Consider the following 17847-nt stretch of genomic DNA (forward strand, 5'->3'; position numbering starts at 1 on the left):
GCGTGGGCGTGGCCATCCCCAGCAAGTGTGGGCGTGGCCATCCCCAGCAAGTGTGGGTGTGGCCAACCTGAGCAAGTGTGGGTGTGGCCATCCTGAGCAAGCATGGGTGTGGCCATCCCAAGCAAGCGTGGGTGTGGCCATCCCCAGCAAGTATAGGTGTGGCCAACCTGAGCAAGTGTGGGTGTGGCCATCCTGAGCAAGCATGGGTGTGGCCATCCCAAGCAAGTGTGGGTGTGGCCATCCCAAGCAAGTGTGGGTGTGGCCATCCTGAGCAAGTGTGGGTGTGGCCATCCTGAGCAAGTGTGGGCGTGGCCATCCCAAGCAAGTGTGGGTGTGGCCATCCTGAGCAAGCGTGGGTGTGGGAATCCCCAGCAAGTGTGGGTGTGGCCATCCTGAGCAAGCGTGGGTGTGGCCATCCCCAGCAAGTGTGGGTGTGGCCATCCCAAGCAAGTGTGGACGTGGCCATCCCAAGCAAGTATGGGTGTGGCCATCCCAAGCAAGCGTGGGTGTGGCCATCCCTAGCAGCCTCCTCATCCCATACCAGACCCCACCCCCGTCCGCGGCGTCTCTAGACTGCACGGGCACCTGCTGTGACCTCGGTACGCGTGACCGTGAGAAATGCCTGACCGACCAGCCGTCCTCAGATGATTTCCTGTAAGAAGGGAAGTCTCTGGGTTCTGTGTGTTTTTACTGAGACTCCTGAGGGTGGTGGACACTTACCCCACATTTGCGCACGGCTCTTTTAGGAGGCTCTTATTAATTACAGCCGCAGGAAATGAGCTGCCACTGCCGTGTTCTGTCAGATCTAAATGCTGTAGACGAGGACGGGAAGTCCTCTCATCTGGTTACCAGGTAGAGAGCGCGGCACGCTGTTTCTTTTCCTAATTTCCGGTTGTCACTGAGCGGGCTCTCGTGGACGCAGTCACGCCTGGGACTCCGACACAGGCCGCGTCACGGTGAGCGCGGGGCGGAGGTGATGGCTGTCTCCTCTTCACATGGGGCACGAGTGTTCTGACGTCAACTCTGAGTTACCTGGCCCTGCTCTCTCCTTACTGCACACGTTGAGGTGATGTGGAATGAGCCCTGCTTGTGTTTGCAAACCCAGCAAGTCCAAGGTCACTTTGGAGGCCTCGCTGGTGTCGTCTGCCCAGGTGAAGCCTGGCTTCCATCTTCGTTGACCGTAACAGATTCCGCCTTTAGAAGCCTCATGGTCACGTTGTCACCAGCTGTGGCACAAGAGGTTAGGACGTCAACACACGCGCGTTGGGGGACGACAGCTCAGCCCAAAGCAGTCCCCTGGCTGCCCTGTTGAAAGTGGGGTTGTCGGATCCCACTGAGGAGTTACTGTGCCCTCCCTGGACCCACAGTCCCGCGGCCCACACTCCCCTACACGTGAATGCCAGGTTCTCACTCTGGCTCCAACCCGAGCCGCACGGGCCCCCTGGAAGTGCTGACCCCTGCCTTCCCCTGTGGGAGCTGTGTGGTCCAGCTGTGCGAGGGGCCCCTTTGAGCCCTGAGGCTTCTCCAGTGCACGCCCCAGGCCAACGACATCAGGGTCTGTGGGGGTGCGACTCAGCAGCAGTGCCCCCTGTTGTAGGGGTTGCCAGTTCTGCCTGTGGTGTAGACATAGCGTGGACCTTTAGGCCAAGCCGTAGGGCCTGGTGGGCGGGCTGTTTGTCGGCTGTTCTGGGCTTACCGACGGCGGCGCTGGGTGGACGGTTGAATTACCGTGAGGATGAGCGAGATGCTTGGTGTTGCTTTACCACCTCCTTGCCATGAAGTGGCGAGGAGAGGCGAGTTACTGCTGAATTTGTTGTGCCAGAGAGCAAACGAGGAGAAAGGCACCTGCCGCCCAGTGGGTGTGGCTGAGATCCAGGGCCTCCAGCAAGGCACGGCTCTCAATGCGTGGAGTGGGTCAGGTGCTCAGCAGTGGTGCAGGCAGGCAGGGGTGGTTCTGACGCCCTGCACTGGGGCTGCGTCGTCCCCCTCTGGGCTTGGCACAGGAGCATTCTCCAAAGAGTGGCCTCCAGCCCCACCCACACCCGCCTTGGGGGCTCTCAGGACTGCCCCAGCGTCCACCCTCCCCCTCTGAGGCTTCCCAAAATGCCGCGGTGCCGGTTGTCCCTGTCGGGGGAATCCAGCTGCATCCCAGAGTGCTGGGGGTGAAAGGCTTAGCATCCTCCCCGACACTCAGCAGGCCCTGTGCTGCAGCCTTGCATGGTCAGCCCCAGCGTCCTCAGCTCCTGCAGCCATGGGCTTGGCCAACTGAGGACCGAAAATATTCAAGAACAAACTGTCTGCCCTGAACACGTGCGTTCTTCGCAGCTCTTCTCGCCGCGTTTGCCCGGTGCTGGTGCTGGGTGGAGTCGGTGGAAGGGTGTGTGCAGTGCACCACGCCGCAGGAGGGACCGGAGCACCTGCAGGGTGTGGTGACGGGGGCTGGGGGCTCACACAGGCGGAGAGCCTGTGCCGTGACCGTGTCCCCTTCAACTCTGCCCCTCCCCTCTCACCCCGGAGACCTGTGAATCCCCTGGAACTCGCTTCTGAATTCCCTGCCACTTGCAGCCCAAGGCATCTGCTGAGCCCTGAATTCTGTCCACCACCCGAGTCATGCGTGGGGCCCTGGCCCTCTACCCCAGTGGTGTGTGGGAGTCCTCATCCTCCACCCCAGTGGTGTGTGGGAGTCCTCATCCTCCACCCCAGTGGTGTGTGGGAGTCCTCATCCTCCACCCCAGTCATGTAGGGGGCCGTGACCCTCCACCCCAGTCATGTAGGGGGCCGTGACCCTCTATCCCAGTCGTGTGTGGGGGCCGTGACCCTCTACCCCAGTCATGTAGGGGGCCGTGACCCTCTATCCCAGTCGTGTGTGGGGGCCGTGGCCCTCTATCCCAGTCATGTGTGGGGGCCGTGACCCTCTACCCCAGTCATGTAGGGGGCCGTGACCCTCTATCCCAGTCGTGTAGGGGGCCGTGACCCTCTATCCCATTCGTGTAGGGGGCCGTGACCCTCTACCCCAGTCATGTAGGGGGCCGTGACCCTCTACCCCAGTCATGTAGGGGGCCGTGACCCTCTACCCCAGTCATGTAGGGGGCCGTGACCCTCTATCCCAGTCGTGTGTGGGGGCCCTGGCCCTCATGTGACTGCCTTTGAGGAAGGGGCTTTTGCAAGGGAATGAAGAGACGGGTGTCACAGAGACGGTGCTAGCAGCACATGCAGGCCAGGGAGAGGCCAGAACCCCCTGCCGGCACCCCAGGGAGAGGCCCGCACCAGAACCCCCTGCCCGCACCCCAGGGAGAGGCCAGAACCCCCTGCCAGCACCCCAGGAAGAGGCCAGAACCCCCTGCCGGCACCCCAGGAAGAGGCCAGAACCCCCTGCGGGCACCCAGGAAGAGCCCCGCACCAGAACCCCCTGCCAGTACCCCAGGGAGAGGCCAGAACCCCCCTGCCGACACCCCAGGAAGAGCCCTGCACCGGAACCCCCTGCCAGCACCCCAACCCCAGACCTCACACCTGGGCACTCGCCAGGGCGCGCGGTTCTGTTCTGGCCGCTTCCATCGGGTGAGACGGCGTCCTTGGCTGCCCCCTGGGGGCGAGGGGAAAGGGGCCGAGCCTTCCACGGGGATTTTATTCTCTCCTACTGCTCCCTCTGTCTCTTACCCACCTGTGGCGTTTCCGTTTCCCCAATGCCCTAGGCCTTGAGGCCAGGACATGACTCCACCGCGCTCCCCAGAATCTACGTGGCCTCTGCCCGGGTGGGGTGAATGGAGGAAAGCGCAGGGGTATTTTCAGTCGGGGGGGCCAGCTGCCTCCCGACCTCAGGTGCTGGGCTCCAGATGGGGCGTCCTGGGGCTCTCACACCCGGCCCTCCCCCGCGGGAAGGAAGTGCTGCTGCTCCAGCCGGCTCCGCCTCTCCCTGTCGGCAGGGCTTAGGGCGCCCGCATCAGGGTCCTGGTGCGGCCTGGACTCTCGCCGCTAAGCAGCAGTGATTCTTGGGGTGGGAGTTGGAGCTGGGGTGCAGGGTGGCCTGAGCGCTTTGGAAGGACTGGTCCACCTGAATGGGGCCTGCCCAGGATGACCGTTCAGCCTCTCATCCCGGTGGGAGGCCCCGCCCAGGATGCCGGTGTCCCGCGTGTTGTCCTGGCCTTGCGTCAGCAGTCTGTCTTTCTCACAGGCAGCTTCCCACTCGGATCTGTGGGCTGTGACCCCTGTGAGCGGTCACTGCACACTCAGCCGCTGTGCTGATGTCCTGGGGCTCAGGACCCCTTCCAGTGCTCTGGGCAGGAATCGGTCTCCTGGCCATTGTCACATCCGAGGATGGCCCTGGGTTCCGTGTCAGGCAGGCTCTTCCTGCATGGTCAGAGAGCGTGGCGCTTGCTTCCACTGCTGTGGCCTGCGTGGAGCCACCTCTGTCCCCTGCGGCCAAGCCTCCCTTCGGAAAGCATTTTGGAGCCTCCTTCTGCAGCTCACCGCCCTGGCTCAGCTGGAGAGATGGCTGAGCCAGGACAGCAGCGGCCATGTGTGCTTTGCTGCATGCTCTGCGCCTGCCCCTTCTGCCTGTGGCACAGTCCAGCGGCAGTGCCACGGGCAAAGCTCCCCTGGCACCGAAGCCCCCTCTTCCCTGTTAGCACCTGGGGTGCTGTCACACACTCACAGCACCCGGCTGCCCGGGCAGCGCTGCGCTGTCAGGCCAGGTCCTCGAGAGAAACAACCGGGGGGGACGTGGATGGAGGAGCAGACAAGGAGATTCGCGGCTGGGATCAGGCAGGGTCCTCAGTGCATCTGCCGGCCTCAGTTTCCCAGTTCAAATGCTCCTCCTTGGGGGGGACCCCTCCCCACAGACACACGCAGAAAAAATGCTTGCCCTCCGCCTGTGAATCCCTTAGGCAGAGCTGGCTTGGCGCACACACGGCAGCACTCCAGCCCACGTTCACGGCCGTGGAACGGTGCAGTCAGCGTGAGCCAGAGCACGTGCTTTGGCCTCCAATCGTGGGCCTCACAGCAGAGACACGTGCGGCCAGGTGGGATGCTACGAGCGTGCTGATGGCGCCGCATGGCAAGCTGGGCTCAGCACGTGTGTGTGTGTCGAGGGGGGGGGTTGTGTGTTTCCAGTCAAATCAGAGCCCTGCTGTGGTCTGCAGTATCGTCACCACAGCCACCGTCACCTCTGTTGCTGTCATCGCCTTCCTTTTCAGAATCACCACTGTCACCAGCACTCTCATCACCATCATCTCCTTCATCCCCATCATCATCATCCCCATCACCTTCATCCTCATCACCATCACCACTGTCACCAGCACTCTCATCACCATCATCTCCTTCATCCTCATCCCCATCACCGTCATCCCCATCACATTCATCCTCATCACCATCACCACTGCCCCTCATCCTCATCACCATCACCTTCATCCTCTTCACTGTCATCCCCATCACCTTCATCCCCATCACCATCATCCCCATCACCTTCATCGTCATCCCCATCACCTCCATCCTCATCACTGTCATCCCCATCCCCATCACCGTCATCCCTATCCCCATCACCATCGTCCCCAGTCACCCGCTTGTTAGGGTCTTGGGAGATCCGTGTGAGGGACATGAGCCCACACAGCTGAGGGGAGAGCGCTCCCCAGACACAGAGGCTGGACCCCCTGCAGGATCCTAATGGACCCTGCCTGCTGGGGTCGTGTTGGTGAGGGGCCCTGGAGCGCGGCCTCCCACCAAGCCTGCGGCAGGCCCGAGTCGCTGCTGTGCTAGGAGGGCGGTTATTCACGCCCAGGGCCCTGGTGAGGGACACGTGTGAGAGCCAGGGGTGTGACACAGGCGGAGTCTCTGGAAACCTTTGACTGTCACAGCTTCAGGGCCGCGGGATGCCAGGCGAGCTCGCTGTGCTTCTCTTCTCTGCAGACGCGGGGGACCAGGCCACACTGCATGTGGACGGACTCGTTTAAGCTGCACGCTGTGCCTCTGTTCTGAGGACATTTGGGTTAGCTGCCAATGCTTACAACCCAGGTCTTTCTGCTTCTGCAAAATGAGTCTCTGACTTTCTCTTGGGAAAGAAAAATCAGAGAATCTGTTGATGCCGGCTGTGTTTTCCCAGAATGACAAGTGGGACCTGGGGGGGGCCGGAGCACAGGTCCTCAGGCCCCCACGGTCCCCGCCATGGCGTGCTGCTGCAGGCCTTGGCACGTGGGCACCACGGCACCAGTGCCGTATCCTCACCTGTGCACACGAGAGCCATCATGCCTGCCGAAGTTACTTCCTCCCACCTGGCTTTAACCTTTCCGAGAGAAACTTCCCCCTCCCATCCCCTGTCTGTAGCTCAGGATGATGGCCTGTGCCCTGCCAGCCGCTTTGCAGCCAGGGAACTCGCTCACCAAGTCTCTGCCACCGGCACCATGCGGTCGCCTTTGCAAGTCACTGCTCTGGCAGCCAGGACCCCCATGAGATCCACCAGAGCCCCCCACTGTCCTCAGCCTCTCCTCGGCTGGGTGGGACCTTAAGAGTAAAGACAGGGCCGGTGCCATGATGCCAGCATCCCACAGGGCCACCAGTTCGTGTCCCGGCTGCTCCACTTCTGATCCTGCAAATGCACCTGGCAAAGTGGCAGAAGGTGGTCTAAGTGCTTGGACCCCTGCACCGATGTGAGAGACCCACAGGAAGCTCCAGGCTTTGGCCTGCCCCAAGCCTGACTGCTGTACCATCTGGGGAGCAAAAAAGTGGACGGAGTGTTTCTCTCTGTCTCTTCTTTCTCTCTCTGTAACTCTTTTAAAATAAATACACATTACAAAACAAAAGAACAGAGACACAGTGTTCCTGGCCCCTGCCAGTCAGCTCCAGCTCCCCACGAGCATCACGGACAGCCGCTGAGACGGCCACAGGCAACTGTGCTCATCTGACCTTGAAGCTTACCCGCCCCAGGAAGGGCATGAGCAGTGCTCGCTCCCCCAGCACCCCTAGAGGGCTCTGTAGCCTGGCCTTCTTAGGCCACGTGGTCACCTCTCTGCAGAGCAGGACGGGGTCTTAGGCCACGTGATTACCCTCCCCACAGAGCAGGACGGGGTCTTAGGCCACGTGGTCACCTCCCTGCAGAGCGGGATGGGGTCTTTGGGCTGTGAGCAGAGACCAGCCTGCGGACTGAGTCACCTGGGTGGGGAGAGGCTGCTCCCTGCAGGGCAGGTCCCGTGGACACTAACACAGGACAGTGTCTCGGGCATCTATCCCCAAGCCGACTCCAAAGAATGGGACAGTGATGGTTAGGAGAGTTCCCTGGGGCAGGGGTGGACAGTGGACCGTAGGCAGACAGATGGTAGAGGCCATGCAGTAGGGAGATGACAGACTGAACGTGTGTCAGTAACTGAGGGAACCCCACAGCAGTGGACACTTTCTGTTGCGCCCCAGTGAATCACGGGGAACCTGGTCCAGAGGCTGCGCGGTGCCGTGCTGAGTCCTGGCTCGGGTGCTCTGGGAGTCACCTCCGTCTAGTGGGCGCCATGTCCTCATGCTCGTGCTCCAGGCCGTCTGCGCCCAGCTCCCTGCAGCGTGGCGTGGGTGCGCCTGCTCCTTCAACCCCTCTTCCTGAGATGCCCGAATCCAGCGCTAGACGTGGGAAAGCAAAAGCTCCAAGTTCCCTGGGAGAAGCAATCCACATCCCTCAGCCCCAGAGACACTGAGAACCTAGCGCGGGCCCAACGCCCATGCCCTCTGAGAGCCCTGGATCAGCCCTGGGTCCTCTCAATGAGAATCTCACGGAGTCATCGCTGCTGGTGCCGGCGCTGCCTCGTACGGCCGTGCAGGTCCTGCATCGCACCGTTTAAAGACGTGCCGAGGAGATCCACGGGAGCAGCCTGCACACCGGTCTCAGAATCCCAGCTGCTGCCCAAAGACACGGCTGCAACGTACAGTGTAACAACTGAGGCTCCAGGAGTTACATAAGCCGCACCAGAGTCGGGGTTCTATTCTGGGTGCAATTTACAATCCGTTCCTTGAGACTCTGCTTCTCGGTCCCTGTGCCCCACGTGCCCCGGGGCGTTCACGAGGAACAAATGGCCTTCGGGGCTCTAAGCCTCCTGGTGAGTGACATGAACCGGTGGGGTTAATGGATGAGCCGCCGAAGCCCGAGATGAAACGAGACTCAGTTTGTTCTATTTTGTTCACGGGAAATGTTAACGGACATTCCTGGCTGCTTGTTTGAGAAAAGCAACTTTGCCATCCAATTCCCTTCCCTGTGGCTTTGTGAGGTTTTTAGCAAATCACCACTCCTGTCCAAAACCAGAGGCAGCATTGACTTCACGTTTATCTTTAATTATATTTAAATCACAAGGCTTAACTGAATGTACTGACATTTACACCAAGAAATTAATTGACATTCTGTTAACCTCAAGCAGCAAATTAATTCTTCAACCTCAGACCGTCCGCTGCAGCCCAGCTCTGCATTGACTGGGATGTGCCCTGTCTCCTTCAGCTGCAAGTTTAACAGCTAAGCCCGGGGAGCCAGAACCCTGCCCCTCCCCTGAGAAATCCACTAGATCCAGACTTGAGTTATTTTTATCACGAAAGACTAAAACCTCGTAGCCTCTCTGTATTTCCACTTATCACAGCGGGTAGGAGCCAAGAACATCATTAGTAAATTTAGCAGTGATTATCACTATCAACTCATAGTGCCATTTGCATTTGCACGTGGACGTGGGGCGTCCCTCTCTGCTCCAGCACTTCAGCTGCGAGCCTGGAGAGGTGGTGGCTGGGTAAGGGGGCCTCCTCCCCCCACCCTCAGCCTGGAGCCGAGCTGCTTCCATCCGGCCAGGATGCAGCCGTGGCTTCCTGGGCAGGACGTCGGGTTGCCATCTCCTGCACGCCCCGATGCTGCTTTCCCCACGGGGACACACCAGAACCCCCGTCGAGACAGTCAGATTCCCAGTGCAGGCTGTCTTCCTTTGACCTGGCTGCTGACAGCCTTTGGGATGGAGTCTAGAAAGTCCCAGTCCTTGTGTTTTCTCCGAAAAATAACAAGGGGGAGGCAGTGGTGCCGGGCAGCTGAGGTAGCAGAGGAAATGTTTTTCATTAAAAGTTCTCGAGAGCCCAGTCCAGGGGTCAGGGCTGTGCTGTGTTCCACTGTCAACTCAAGTGAGGAGGTGGGAGGGGCCTGCGTGCAGGGGCGGTACTTCCTGGAAGGACCCTTCTGATCGCCAAGAGGGAAAAGGCAGCCTCGGAAGCTCACGGGGCCACAGCCAGGTCCCGCACTTGCCTCACCCGTCCCACCTGACTCTGATTTTGTGTCTCTGTCCGAGTTGCACCCAGGGCTTCATAGCGGGTGTGGCAGAGTCTGTGGCACCCCAGACACCTGTATGTGCAGACGAGACGTGATCCCAAGCCGTCTGCGGCCTGGCCAGAATGCTGATATGTCTGGGGCACACAGGTTGGATTTCTTTTAGGCAAAATATCTCCCAACAAAGGGAAATAAAAATAAGGTGTTTCTCCGTCTCCCAGGGGATGTGTTTAAGAAAACGTCATGAAGTGGAGATGAGAGGCTGAGCTGCATTTCCTTCCTGTTGCCCGTGAGATCCCAGCTCAGGTGTGGAGAGCACTTTCCCACTGCGGGTGGGTGAGGCAGGGCAGCACAGGAGAGTGTCCATGTTTAATAAAATGGTGCATAGGCCCTGGCTCTCCATCGTTCCCTCTCCAGTCCCACGACTCCCTCCTGGTGACACAAGGGGCACTCCCGGCTCTCGTTAGCTGGCGTATTCCACAATATGGTTTAAAGCGAGCGTATGTGCAGTGTAGGGTGACGTGTAGCACCGACAGGAAGGACAGGGCTTGGTGGGCTCCTCCTCATCTTCTGCACACAAAGCTGAAAGCCAGGGAGATGAGGTCATCCCTCCTCAATAAGCAAACGTTGTCATTAGAACGGTGAGCCTGCTCCCCGCACAGACCGGCGCAGCCTGGGTCCGGTGGGAGCGGGAAGCTTCCTGGGAAGATACAGAGTCCTTCCTCCTGCAGACGTCACCTCCGTCTCCCTCAGATCCTCTCGGCGGCCGCCCCGTGCTCCTGTGGGTCACAGCGCCCACTCTGTGGAGTCTGCGTTCACCATACTTGCTGAGTTCCTTTCTCAGACAGTAACAGGCAACTCTACCTCGGCTGTGTGCTGCAGGATTTCAGTCACTGACTGTATGAAAGGTGGCGTCTTCCAGGAGACTCCAGGTGTGCCTTTGCGATCACGCATGTGGTGTTTGGTGCTACTGCGTGATCCGGACACACAGCCGTCGACAGGCAGGGCGCGCGTGCAGAGTGGGAAGGTTATCGGTGAGGTCTGGCCTGGTGTCCGAGTTGCATCACGTAGCTTGGGTCCGGACGCAAGGACCCGCCGTGCCCACAGCAGCATCCCTGCTTCCACTGTTCCCGTTTGCCCTCACTCCGGGGTGGGGGTGAGGGTGGGTTGGGCCATCTGCGTCAGGGGCACAGGGATGCACCTGCCTCACATCCATTGCCTTGTACATCCGCAGCAGCCATTGGCCAGCATGACGGTGGCCGGTGGGGGGAATCACTGGGCGAGATGATGGTGACTCTGTCAAAGGGGCTGAACACAGTCAGAAGACAGTCTCGTGCTCTTACACACACGCGTGTATAATGCATAGGCATGTTTACATATGCACATGTAATGGTGGGGGACAGCAAGCACGCGTGAGCCCGCAGATCCCCGCTGCCGTGCACGCCGAGGTGTGTTCCTCCTGCTCTCCCCCTTGATCCGTGCTTGGAGCTGCAGCCGGCAGTGACGCTGCCGGGCTGCCACCCGTGCTGGGAGCCGTTTTGTCGGCTTCCATTTAAATGTGGAGCGGGCTGGCATGGCTTCAGCCTGCGCGCATCATCTTTTCTGAGCTCCTCATTGAATCTATGCCCCAACACCCAGGACAGTCACCAGCAAGTAGCAAGAATCCTGGAAATAGCATTTCGGTGAATTATCGATGGGTCGCATGGCCAAGGAAAATACCGGGAGGGAGAGCGCTGGAGGAAGCAGTGCGGTGGGACGTGGCTTGAGCCATGGCCTTTCCATCCCTTCTCATCCAGGATGGGCAGTGCCCGGACTCAGGGCCCTCCAGGCAGAGATGCAGCGAGCAGGAGACACGTTTACAGTGGTGAGTCTCATCAGAAAGCACATGTGTGAACAGAGTCGGCACGTTCAACGTCGCAATGCAAGATATTAAAATCCGAATTTCCACTGACCCACCAGGGTGTGTGTGTGTGTTGAGATGTTCCAGCAGTGGACCACCATACGCCGAGTGAAGAAAGATCACCGTCACAGATTTAGCTACAGCTCCACTGCATCCAAGCTGCCGAGAGGCCCATGCAGGCTAAGGGAGCTTTCAAGAAAAAACACGAGCGAAGTCTGCACACAGCTTCAAGGTCCACAGCCTTCCTGGGCTTGCTGGGGCCTCCGGGTTAAGGATTCCGGCTTGCAGAGTTCTCACCACCACATCAAAGGCACAGACGTCAGCTCAGAGGAGACCGGGCTGCCTTTACAGCTGGACCAGGAGAGAGATCTAAGGGGAAAGGGAAAACGTTAGCTGTATAGGAAAAAAAAAACGCATCAAGTTATGGAAAGAGTCAAGTTAGGGGAAGCAAATAGAGACGGGGTTCTGTGGACTGTGCTACAGTCAGTCTTGGAGGGGGGGAGAACTTGGGGAGACATACACCACATTTCTGATGCGGTTATTGCTATAATCAAGCCTGGGTGGCAGTGGGGGTGGGAACTGTCTGGGGACACAGGGCTAGTTCAGCTTTACTGGTGGCGAGGGCACCTAGGGGGAAACAGTAGATCTCCACGTAGGGCTTACAGGGCCGGCTCATGGGGTGTTTATGAGGAGTCGCTGCCTTGTGGGATTCCCATGGCCCCACATCAACTTCTACTAACTTCTGTCCTATAATAGAATCACAGTCAAGAGAGATTGTCCCATTTCATCAATGGACAAGGAATTCCAGCATTCTCAGGAAGTCCAGGTGTGAAAACAAAGATGCCTTCTAGCGTCTGAAAACCGTTTCTTCTACTTGTGGAAAATGGTGCCAGTTTGAAGGCTTCAAAAGGACAACTTCAAGTGGCTTATGAAGAGATGAGATGTGAGCGCCACGGGATATTATTCAGCCTTGAAAAGGAAGGAAGTCCTGCTGTTTACACGCCAGGGAAGAGACTGAAGTGAACTAAGTCAGGCACGGGACAAGCACATGGGCCCTTCCATGTGGAAGTCAGCACAATGAAGTCAGATTACAGCAGCAGAGTGAGGCAGCGGTTACCAGGGGCTGAGGAGGGAGGCAGGAAGGGCAGAGGATACAAAGCAGCAGACACTAGCTATGAAGTGTCAGAAGTGGGCACATAGGCACAATGTAGCAGATGCGTAAATACAAAGAACTGAATGGGTAAAGTAGCAGGTGCCTAGATACAAAGTAGCAGGTGTGCAGTGTCAGAAGTGAGTACTAGACCCAAAGCAGCATTTACATAAATACAAAGAGCTGAGTGTATGAAGGCACACACATACAGTGCAGCAGACACAGACACAAAGTAGGGGGTGCATAGATACATTGTAGCTGATACATAGATGTGGTGTGGTGGACATATAGATACATTGCAGCAGATGCATAGACACAAAGCAGCGGGCACATAGATACAATGTAGCAGATACATCGATGCAGATATATGGATACATTGTAGCAGATGCATAGACACAAAGCAGCGGGTGCATAGATACAATGTAGCGGGTACATAGACGCGGTGTGGTGGGTGTGCAGATACATTGTAGCGGATACATAGATACAATGTGACAGATACAGAGATATGATGTGGCAGATACACAGATACAATGTAGCAGATGCATAGCTACAAATGAGGCAGACACACAGACACAAAGTAGCAGACACATAGATACAATGTAACAGATACACAGACACAATGTAGCAGATACATGGATGGGTATGTTAATTTGCTTCACTCTTGTCGCCACGCTGCTGTGTGTAGGTATCCCATGACATCTTGTTATGCACAGCGAAGTGTATTTCCTTGAAGAAACAAACAAAGCAGAGAAAAACAACAGCAAGGTGGAGGAGGGAGCTGCCTGATGGCCCAGGTGATTTGCCTGCAATTCTTGTCACAGTCGCTGTTGCTCAGAGAGTCACAGAGCTGAGAGTGTCGTGCAGGATTAAAAAAACCAGGTGTCATTATCTCCCCAGTCATTGTTCCCTGTCCATCGCAGCCACCCTGTTGTGTGTGGGAGACACTGCATAGGCTGGGAGGTTTTCTCTGCTCTCTCTTTGGGCAATTCTTCCTCCCCTTCCTCCTCCTCCTCCCTTTCTCTCCCACCCCCTCCCTCCTCTCCTATCACCCCCATCCCAGTCATCCCACACATGGAGGAGGGGGCTCTCTGGAAGCCCCACCTTTAGCCTCAGGACATCTTAGTGTGACATTTGCATGGGTTCACACACGTGTGTCATAGAGATGCCCCCACAGCAACGCTGAGACTCCCAAAGGTCAGAGTTCAGTTCTTGCAAGAGTGTAAAACTGGAGTCCGGATGAGTGCCCCGGCAGGGAGAAGGTCAAGCGCTCCCCCCCACACACTCTCCCCTCCTCCTCTGAGGGTCGCTGGCACCCAGTGCTGTTTGTGTTTTTTTGTTTTGCTCTTACCTGTCACTTGGAGAAGCAGAGAATATGAAAACTGACTACATGGACATGGATGAGGTAGCCAGCTAGCGAAACCACATAAAATAGCTGCAGAAATTATCCCAAATAAGCTGACTTGGATTTGTTTCCAGATGCACACCTGTAAGAAACCAGTATTTGTCACAATTACCACGAGCTCCAGGTAGCATCTGGCAATCCCGTGTGTTGCTGGTGTGGGTCCCCTGGCCCTGCGCTCCCGCCCACGCCTCTGCACCCTGCAGTCTCTCAACGCTGCAGAAAACAAAGTGCCACCCCCTTTACATTCTGTGCACCCAGCGTGAACGGACCGTGGCTTTGGAAGGGCTGCAGGAGTGGGACAGAGATGTCCGGGAGAGAGGGAAAGAGCCCTCCCAAGGGGAGAGTGGGGAAGAAAGTGTTTGGAAAACGTCATCACTGTTTTTTATCCACATATGCTTGCCCGAGGGACCTGGGCAGCCCTCGGAAAGAGGGATTTGGGGCCTTGGGTGGCAGTGTTTGAGCCCAGGAAAGCCGCAAAGCACCTGAGAGGTGCTTTGTCCTCTGTGTAATTGTCTCTGATGGCTCTTCACGGGGGGGATGTCCACACGCGTGTGCACATGGAGTTACCTGTGGCATAGCCGTGTGATTGTCTCTGATGGCTCTTCATGGGGGTGGTGTCCACATGCGTGTGCACATGGAGTTACCTGTGGCATAGCCGTGTGATTGTCTCTGATTGCTATTCACAGGAGCGGTGTCCACATGCGTGTGCACATGGAGTTACCTGTGGCATAGCTGTGTAATCATCTCTGATGGCTCTTCACGGGAGTGATGTCCACACGCGTGTGCACATGGAGATACCTGTGGCATAGCTGTGTGATTGTCTCTGATGACTCTTCATGGGGGCGATGTCCACATGCGTGTGCACATGGAGAGATACCTGTGGCATAGCCACGTGGCTGCACCCCAGGTCTCACTGCCATTCTCCACTTCCTCTCCAGCATGGACGGCCCCTCTTACGAAGTCATGCAGATTGACATCGAGGTGGAGGAGCCCAGTGACCCCCCGAGCACGCAGCTCGTCACGTGGCAGGTGGAATATCCGGGAGACATCACCTCCGACTTGGGAGTGTCCAAGATCTACGTGAGCCTGAAGGATCTGAGCGGCGTCATCCCCCTGGCCATGGTAAGAGCTCTGCCGCTGGGGGCAGCGGGCGCAGAGTGCAGGGGTGGTGGCACCGGGTCTCGACTCGGACTCTGTAGGGAGTTGAGCCGAGAGCCCTGAAGTTCACTGCCGGTCGCCAGCTCTGAAAAGGGTGTGTTTTCTAAACAGTATTCTGGAAAGATTATTCATATTTTAGCAATACCAGGTAGAAGACAGCTCTAACTCCAGGTATTAGATTTGGGTCTGCCGTTAGGTGGGATCGCGGATGGTACAGGAAACGCGTGTGGGTCTTGCCACATAGACCAGTCACAATGGCAGACGCCAGACCGCCCAGCCATGCAGCTGACAGAGGCCTGGCGGGCCCCTGCCCAGCGCAGGGACACAGGCAGGGGCGTCACGCTGGGACAGCAAGCTGGAGTCTGACGCTTCCGGATCTGCCGACTTCTCAAGAGAATTGCGTGTGAAACATTAGTTGGCACCGGCTGCTACTGTTTCATTTAAATCACCGGGCAGGAAAGCGCTAACTGTGTCCCCGCCACTGCTGAGTGTTCAGAGCTCCTAATCCAGGGTTTGGGACGGTGCCTCTGTCCCTGTGCTTCCAGGATTTGTGGAATGCATACTTCAGCCCAGAGAGGAGCTGGCCCTGGTGTGCCCTGGACACGTGTGTGGGAGGCCCAGAGACCTGTGCTCAGCCTGCCTCTCCCCAGGACCCTGCAGGAGCACCTGCAAAGCAATCCTTTCATTTCTGAAATGTGACTTTTCCCAGCCGAAGCCCCTGGTGTGTCCCTCTGAGGACGAGAACGTGAGCTTCCTCCTGCCTCACGCTCCCTTAGCTGCCAGTAGCGCGGTGCACGTGGACCGGCCCCTCGGCTACCGGCTGTGTCCCCCAGGCCACCCAGGAGGAAACGTAGACAGGTGTCAGCTTGCACGGCTGAAGGGGCCGAGTAAAGCCTGTCTTTGATAGAAGGTGCCGGGCGGAGTCGCCTGGCCACAGGCGGGTTGTCCCGCTGCCCCGAGGGAAATGGAGGCACCTGGCACTTGAGTTGATTGGGCTGAGGTAACCCTGCCCTCCCCAGCGGGTGATTTCACCTGTGCCAGTACTGGGGCTGCAGCACCGTTCCTCTAGGAAAGCGGTCGTTTGGATTTGCCTTTTCCCACACCTGTGTCTGATGAATTTTTGGCAATGGTGAGTTTTTGGCAGTGGTGATTTTTTGGCAACGGTGAGGTTTGGGCAATGGTGAGTTTTTGGCAATGGGTAGGTTTTGGCAATGGTGAGTTTTTGGCAGTGGTGAGTTTTTGGCAATGGGGAGGTTTTGGCAATGGTGAGTTGTTGGCCATGGTGTTTTCGGCAGTGGTGAATTTCAACAATGCTCTTACCACATCTCCATCACCATGCCTGTGGGGAGCAACTCGGACTAGACGAAGTTACTGGAATTAAGACATTCTATGCATCTGCTCTCCCACAATATGGCACTGGGAGAGGAGTAAACAGCTTCTACGCAGCTGCCTCTCGCCAATTTGATTGACTGAGCTGCAGGAGCTGATCTTGCTCCTGATTGGAGGAGAGCAGTGTGCTTGGTGTGTGGGTAGCAGAGTTGGGATTGGTGGAAGAGGACTATAAAGGAGGAGAGAGACAACATGCACCAGGAACATCTAAAGGGAACATCTATCTGAAGGAACACCTGTGCAGCCCCCGAGAGAGCCGGCCGGCGGTGTGCCGCTCCCCTGCGGAAGTGGGGAAAGTGGCCAGGGGGAACCGCCCTTCCACGGAGGTGGAAGGGACGGTAGCCAACCCGGGAAGAACCAGCAGCAAACCCGGGGAGGGCCGAGCAGACAAAAGAACAGCGCAGGGTCCTGTGTCGTTCCTCCACGAAGAGGGGGAGCGACAGTGCCCAGCCAGGCCCATCTGCTCGTGGCTTCCTTCTCTCAGCAGTTCCCCTGCCTGGGTCAGCCCAGTCACTCCTGATGCCTGCTCCAAACCCGCGTTCTCCGGAGCATGCAGGAACCCCCTCTGTCTCCCACAGACCCGCAGGACCCTCCTCGGTCTGCACCCTGCCTTGCTGTGCTACCTGTAATACCACGCGGTTATATAAAATCTCAGCCAAGACCCGCGGATCCTTGTGTCCATGTCCACTGAGGATTGCAATTGGCTGAAAGCGATGGAGATTTCTCCCCACCCGCGCCCCTCAGCCCGTGGTGGCGGCCATGTCATGAGCACGTGCCTGCGTGTATGTAAAGGAACTCCCCTGAGCTTGGTGGTCTAGGGCAGGCGTGGTGCCTGCATTCTCCAAGACCCAGACCCCATATGCACTTCAGCTTCACACGCCAGGTGCCTGGATTCCATCCTCACCATTATGTCATGGGTGGAGTTGGCTGCTGGGGTCCCGGCCATATCCGTGTTCTGAAGAGCAATTGTGTAAGAAAGGCAGCTTCCGTAAGGTTAGTCCCTTGTCTTTTTCAAGAAGCCTTCGCAGGAGTCTGGTTAGCACATGGTCACACTGACTTGCAGGAAGTGTGGCTCAGGACTCAGCCTGTCGCGAGGAAGCGAGAACAGACATTGCAAGGCGATGGCAGCAGGCAGGTGCTCCCAGGGCACTCGTCCTGGGTCTTAGTGTTTCCATTCTTCTGTGTCTCTAAGCACCTGCAGGAGCAGAACAGCACAGGCACGTCACGGTCTCCCCTTACCAGCGAGGCAGCCGCACTGAATCTTCATCCTGCCTCGGTTTCCTCATTAGGAAAGGGAAGGGAAAGAAAACCTACCTGCTGTGACGATGAGATAGCACCCCAGGGGAGCCAAGGGCCCCCAGCCTAGCACACGCCTGCGGTAAAATGTGAGCTGACATGATGACTACTCTGTTGCAAGATGCAAAGTCTGTACCGTGTCCCGGAAATAGCGCCAAGTATTTCAGGCACGGGACTCACTCACAGCCCTGGTCTTGTAACAGAGGGAGAGTGCGAGGTGGTGTGTGGAGACTGATCCTCGCGGCTTCGGACGCTTGGTTCTGCTGAAATATTGGCAACGCCGACTCGGCAGC

At 57.6% G+C, this 17847-nt stretch overlaps 1 protein-coding gene across 4 annotated transcripts in view; it reads left to right on the forward strand.

Moving 5' to 3' along the window:
* Positions 1 to 17847, forward strand: part of TMEM132D (transmembrane protein 132D) — a 490214-nt gene that overhangs the window by 313398 nt on the left and 158969 nt on the right. For all 4 annotated transcript variants that reach the window (XM_002723061.5, XM_070065751.1, XM_070065752.1 and 1 more), the window contains one exon: positions 14650 to 14833. In XM_002723061.5, coding sequence (XP_002723107.3) covers positions 14650 to 14833 — 184 coding nt within the window. The remainder of the gene's footprint in view (positions 1 to 14649; positions 14834 to 17847) is intronic.

This window comes from Oryctolagus cuniculus, chromosome 21 (genome assembly GCF_964237555.1).
Source record: "Oryctolagus cuniculus chromosome 21, mOryCun1.1, whole genome shotgun sequence".
Classification (NCBI taxonomy): domain Eukaryota; kingdom Metazoa; phylum Chordata; class Mammalia; order Lagomorpha; family Leporidae; genus Oryctolagus; species Oryctolagus cuniculus.